The following is a 5193-nucleotide window of genomic DNA, read 5'->3' on the forward strand; positions in this document are numbered from 1 at the left end:
CTGCATCAGTCCAGGTTCTGACAGGAAACCAGTTCTGTTTCCTAGCATAGTTGTTCCTGTTTTGTGGTAATGACCCTGTAATCCTACATTAACCAAGCAGCTGTAGCTAGCAACACTAAAACATGAGACAGAGTCTGTGATCTGCTTCCCTTTATTTCAATATCAATTTGCCTCAATCACTCCCCAAGAACAAAGCCAGCTCCTTGTTTTTTAGCAAGTTCTTCCTTATTAGAACTGCAAGCGTTGTGTTCAGTATTTTGACCCTGCACCCAGTTTCTGGAAGGGGCCAGAATCAACCATTTGGTCCTGTAGGAATCAGAGTGGGCAGATGACCAGGAACCCTCCCACAGATGAATAGGAGAACTTTTTTTTCCCCCCTAATCTAACGTGATCTTTCCCCAGTCTGAGGCTTAATCTTGTGTCATCTAGAACTCCTCCACAGGTAGTCTGTTGTATGAAGGTGAAGCAGTTGAGGGCTTTAGAGTCTCTCCTGACACTCACTTCCAGTTTATTAGTGCAGGCTCCTCCTCAGAATAGAGCTGTGGATTTGGTGCCCTTGGGAGAAGAAGTCTTTTCCTGAGGAATCCTGTATTTTCAACCTGCTGGAGTAGGACCTGATCATCCTTTTAGCAGAAATTCCCTTCTAGAGCAAGAAGGATGCAACTTTCAGCTTGGAGGCACCTGTGACCATTGCCCAACCCAAAAGACCACCTCAACTGAGTATCAGCATCTTCCTGCCAGCACTCCTATGCAACGTGCTATGGCTCTGCGGTTTTTGGTGTGTACCACAGCATGGCTCCTGAGGTCGTGCATGGCTCATGGAGATTTTTGCTCTGCTCTGCTGTAAACCTCTACTAGAGGGGCTTTAACACAATGCTAGCACCCCTGCTAGGCTCAAGTAGTGCTGGCCTCTAGGATTGTGGCAGCAGGATCAGGCCTGCAAGCAAAGCCTCACTGTACAGGACCATTATGCCTCCAAGAGCTCTTGCTCCTGGTGGGGATATATGGGAGGGATGCAACCCTGTTGACAGCCCCTTATTCTAAACTAAGCTGATTATAGCAAAAGAAAGAAGGTGACCAAGTCTGATCCTTGACATTAACGCCATCACACACTTGGGAGGTGAGGGTGGGGGAAAAGGGAGAAGGGCGTGTCACAACCCTAGGAGATACAAAAGCACCCAAAGCCTTTCTACAGGTGTAGTTCAAACAGCCCCTGCAGCAGTCAGTAACATCCAGCTCAAAGCAATGAAGTTCTCAGGTCAGAGCTGACAAACTTCAGTAGTGGCTGGGCTCTACTTGTATGGCATCTTCCACGAGAGGATCTCAAAAGGCTTTGCAATTAGCGAGGAATTATGCTCTGCATACCCTTAGGCAGTGGGCAACAAGAATTCCTGATTTATGCAGACGGAGCAGACATCATTAGGCTGGTACCAGGGGATGTTCACTGCCCAGCATTGCTGGGCTCACCAGCAGAAGGCACTTGTGTAGTGAAGAGCCACGTGCCCTGGGGTCTCACAGCTCACCCTGGCACTGTCCACACCCCATCCCCTGGGCCCTGTCACAGAAGGGTTGGGCAGAAACCCTTGCCAGGGGCTTGATGTCTGACATGCCAGGGTTGTACCGGGAGTGCCATGGGACGGAGATACCACATCACCACCCCTGAGGGGTTAATAACCACTGAGAAGTTGTCTGCTGTCTTTAAGGCCCCGATGATCTTCCCAACGAACACATCTTGCACCTGAAAGAAAGAGATGGAGCTACCAGCATTTCCACATCTTGGGGTCCAGCTGTGGTCACTGACATGGCATAGCAGGACAGGGCACAGCAGTGAGCAACAGGAGAGAGACCCAGTGGGCAGCTGCCCCTTCATCCCAGAGGCATGGAGTGAGAGTACTCCCTCTCACTCCCCCCAAAATGCGTGGAGATCTGGGAAGAGGGGGATCCATGTGCCATGGGACTCACCTCATACACAGCATCCTCAGGGAAGTGGAGCTTGGCCAGGCTGGTGGTGTAGTGGAAGGGCATATCCGTCCTCCGGCTGAAGAACACAAGGGCGCTGGCAGCCTGGGACAGCGGGCGCAGAAACACCTCGATGTGGGATTTCTCCTGGGGTGGGGATAGGTGGGTGAGGCAGAGTTGCTAGGACCAGTGTAACTTCTGACTCTGCACTGTGGAGCTGCTACACCAGCAGGCCGACAACTCCCACAGCTCTCCTGCTCTTGTTTCTCTGCATCGCTGCACTCTCCCTCCTTATTTTGATACTCTGTGCTACTTCTGTCTGCTCTCCCAAATGCATCTGCTTTCCCCCTAACCTTGACAATCCTGCGCCCCTGGATTCCCAGGGGGTCCTGGTTGATCTGGATCATCAGGCGGTTCTGCAGGATCTCCTTCGCACTGGGGGAGATGGTGCGGAGATCCGTGGACATGAGGAGCGGAGCTGCCATCACTGTCCACAAGGCCATTTGGGAGCGTGACTGCTCGTAGCTAAGGCCAAAGTTTCCAATGATGAGCTGGAAGGGAGATGGTGAAAAAATGGAAGAGGCAGAAGAAAGTTAGAAACTTGTCTGCTTGTCATCGCTGATGCTGCTTCCTGAAGGGACCCACAAGGGAAACCTCACACTTTTGCTTCCCCTTAAGCAGTCCACCACTGCCACCACAGCCACTGGGATATCTCATCCCTGCTGGCACCATACATTCAAATGCACTCATTAACATCCTTTGTTTCACCACTATTTGCCCTCAGGCTGTGCAGGGAAGGACAAGAACATCTGGAGAACTTGACAGGTAAACTCAGGTGGTGAAGGGTTCTTTGCAACCACGGGGTTTTCCCACAGCTTGGCAAGGGCAACACCAGCTTTGCCTCTGCAGCAACAGGGCTCCTGCTCCTGGAGCTCTTCCCTTGCCCTACCCCTAGAAGGGGATCCCTGGAGTTCCTCATCCCCAGACAGGGTCAAAGCACCCACCACCTGGCCGCACCATGTCTGGGTCGTTCCAGTGACCGGGGCCAGCTGCTGGTTGCAGCACGTCCTGGTTTGTGAAGAACCAGTCCACAATGGAAAGTACACTGTCCCAGGAATCCTGGATGTCGTCATAGTTACGCCACAGGTTGCAGATCTCTGCCAGGACGGTGTAGTTCACCTGATGAGGAAAACAGGGTCAGGCAGGAGGGAAAAAAGAGCTGCTCTGCAAGGTGGGGGAGCAGGGGCAGCACTGTTAATTGTTGAGGGCTGCACTGTCCAGAAAGTGTGTGAAAGGCAGAGGAATCTGGAGAAGGGCAAGGAGGGAAGGGTAAGGAGGCAAAACAGAGTCATATCCCACAATGTCTGGGCATATGCCAGTACGATAGGATGTCTGGCAAAACAACCACAGAGGCCATGAGGAAATATGATAAGCTATCAGCTACAACAATGAGGGCAGCTCAGGATTGACTCAAAAAGTGAAAGAGGAAATATGTGAGTACAACCAATTCTCAAGAAATACATACTAGGAGGATTATCCTATTTCAAGCACTGAAACCAGACAGGATTGTTTCATAAGAAGACTGTCAGGACCAAGCCCACACCATGTGAGTAGGGTGAAGAGGGTACACCCCAGAGCCTTCTTCCCACAAATTCCCATCACCTAGCCATATTGGGACCCCCAAGTGTCCCCAGATGCCTGCCAGGAAGACCACATTCCCTTTGGGGACCTGCAGCACCATCCAGGGGTGGAGAAATAAACAGGGTGTAACACCCTGCTCCTGGAGCTCCAGCCAGAGCTCGTCCAGGCCACAGGGGACATGGGAACCTGCCAACGGATGGGAAAACCCTCACCTTGGGGGGAAGACCCCCCTGATATGCTGGCCAGCTACAGGAGTAGACGATGGGGCGGCCTGTGGCGTTCAAGGCCCTCGCCATTTCTGGGTATCCTTAGGGAGAGAAGATGACAGCCAGTGAAGGGGGTGGCTGGCAGCAGCCCATGTCCCAGTTGCAGCCTTTGTCCCAGCCCACCCAGCAAGAGGTCTCCCAGGCCAGCCTGGCTTCCTGCCTTATACCACCTCCAGGACACACAAACTCTTGCCTCTTTTCCCAAGAGTTGCAAGAGGAGACACAAGGGAGGAACTGGCTGGACAAGTGTTTCTGCAGAGGGTCAGCAGCCCCAACCAAAGTAGCAGGGGGAGGAACACCACAGGCTGGTGAACTCTTACCTTTTGCCTGCTCCTCTGCAGACGAGTAGCACCCATCCAGCTTCAGCATGTCCACACCCCACGCTGCAAAGGTCTGGGCATCCTGCTGCACGTGTTCCAGCATAGTGCCTGGGTAGCCCCCACAGGTGAAGACGCCCAGGTCACCGTAAATGCCCAGCTTCAGGCCCCTGGAATGGACCTGTAAGGAGAAGAGAGCTGCAAGGAGCAAACAAAGGGATCCAAGATGTCTCCCAGGTACCAGGGTCCTCCATTCCTTCCCAGTTCTCCCACCATGGTGGCATGGGGCCACAGAGATCCCCAACGGCCCCCAGCAGGCACTCACGTAGTCAGCCAGAGCTTTAATTCCACTGGGAAATCTCTTGGGGTCGGGAACCAGCTGTCCTGCCGCGTCCCTCTGCTTGGCAGACCAGCAGTCGTCAATGTTGATGTACTCATAGCCCAGCTCCCTCCAGCCATCCTCTGCCAGCCGGTCTGCCATATCGAAGAAGAGCTGCTCACTGTGGATGGAGGGGACACGGCAGGCTGAGACCCTGCGACCCTTGCACCTCACCAGGTCAGGCAGGCAGAGGGATTTTCGGGTTAACTGGGGGCGCTGGAGGGCTGGTCTGAGCCTTAGGAGGGTCTCCAGGGCTCCCATGTAAACCCTGTCCGTGTTTATTGACCTCACTGAGGGGGAAGCGTTTCCCCGACTGCCTGCAAAGCCTGGCCACATCCTTCAGCTCTGGGGAGTCTCCAGCCCAGCACCGGGGCATCTGAGCCGCCCGCCTCCCAGGCACCAACCACCCCGGGGTCCCAGGGACGCAGAAGGTGCCAGAGCCATCCCGGGCCTGAAGTTCGACCCGACCAAGCCCCACCCGCTGACCTGATGCAGTTGCGGGGATCCGCCTGGCAGTCCACGTTGCAGCGGAACCTCTCCCAGGACATCCAGCCCAGGGGGGGAGGGCGCGCCAGCCCGTTCTCCAAGGCCACGGAGGGCAGCGCCAGGGCCAGGGCCAGCCCGCTCAGTA

General features: G+C 54.4%; 1 protein-coding gene across 1 annotated transcript; it reads right to left on the reverse strand.

The window, feature by feature from the left end:
- Window positions 1-133: 133 nt before the first annotated feature.
- Window positions 134-5187, reverse strand: NAGA (alpha-N-acetylgalactosaminidase). Its single transcript, XM_017738034.1, has 8 exons — window positions 5049-5187; window positions 4509-4683; window positions 4187-4364; window positions 3813-3907; window positions 2977-3138; window positions 2313-2510; window positions 1963-2106; window positions 134-1738 (listed from the first exon to the last, which is right to left on the reverse strand). The coding sequence occupies exons 1-8, from the start codon at window positions 5108-5110 to the stop codon at window positions 1559-1561; spliced, it is 1194 nt and encodes a 397-aa protein (XP_017593523.1). The 5' UTR covers window positions 5111-5187; the 3' UTR covers window positions 134-1558.
- Between the last annotated feature and the right edge of the window lie 6 nt (window positions 5188-5193).

The sequence above is a fragment of the Corvus brachyrhynchos genome, unplaced genomic scaffold (assembly GCF_000691975.1).
Source record: "Corvus brachyrhynchos isolate BGI_N302 unplaced genomic scaffold, ASM69197v1 scaffold56, whole genome shotgun sequence".
Classification (NCBI taxonomy): Eukaryota; Metazoa; Chordata; class Aves; order Passeriformes; family Corvidae; genus Corvus; species Corvus brachyrhynchos.

Bases quoted from the DNA above. Each gene is read 5' to 3' on its own strand.
- NAGA (XM_017738034.1), bottom strand. From the start codon at position 5,110: ATGTCCTGGGAGAGGTTCCGCTGCAACGTGGACTGCCAGGCGGATCCC. The intron at 4,684-5,048 runs GTCAGCGGGTGG...CTCCATCCACAG, and splicing joins GATCCCCGCAACTGCATCAG to TGAGCAGCTCTTCTTCGATA. The intron at 2,511-2,976 runs GTGCGGCCAGGT...TCTCCCTTCCAG, and splicing joins ACTGGAACGACCCAGACATG to CTCATCATTGGAAACTTTGG.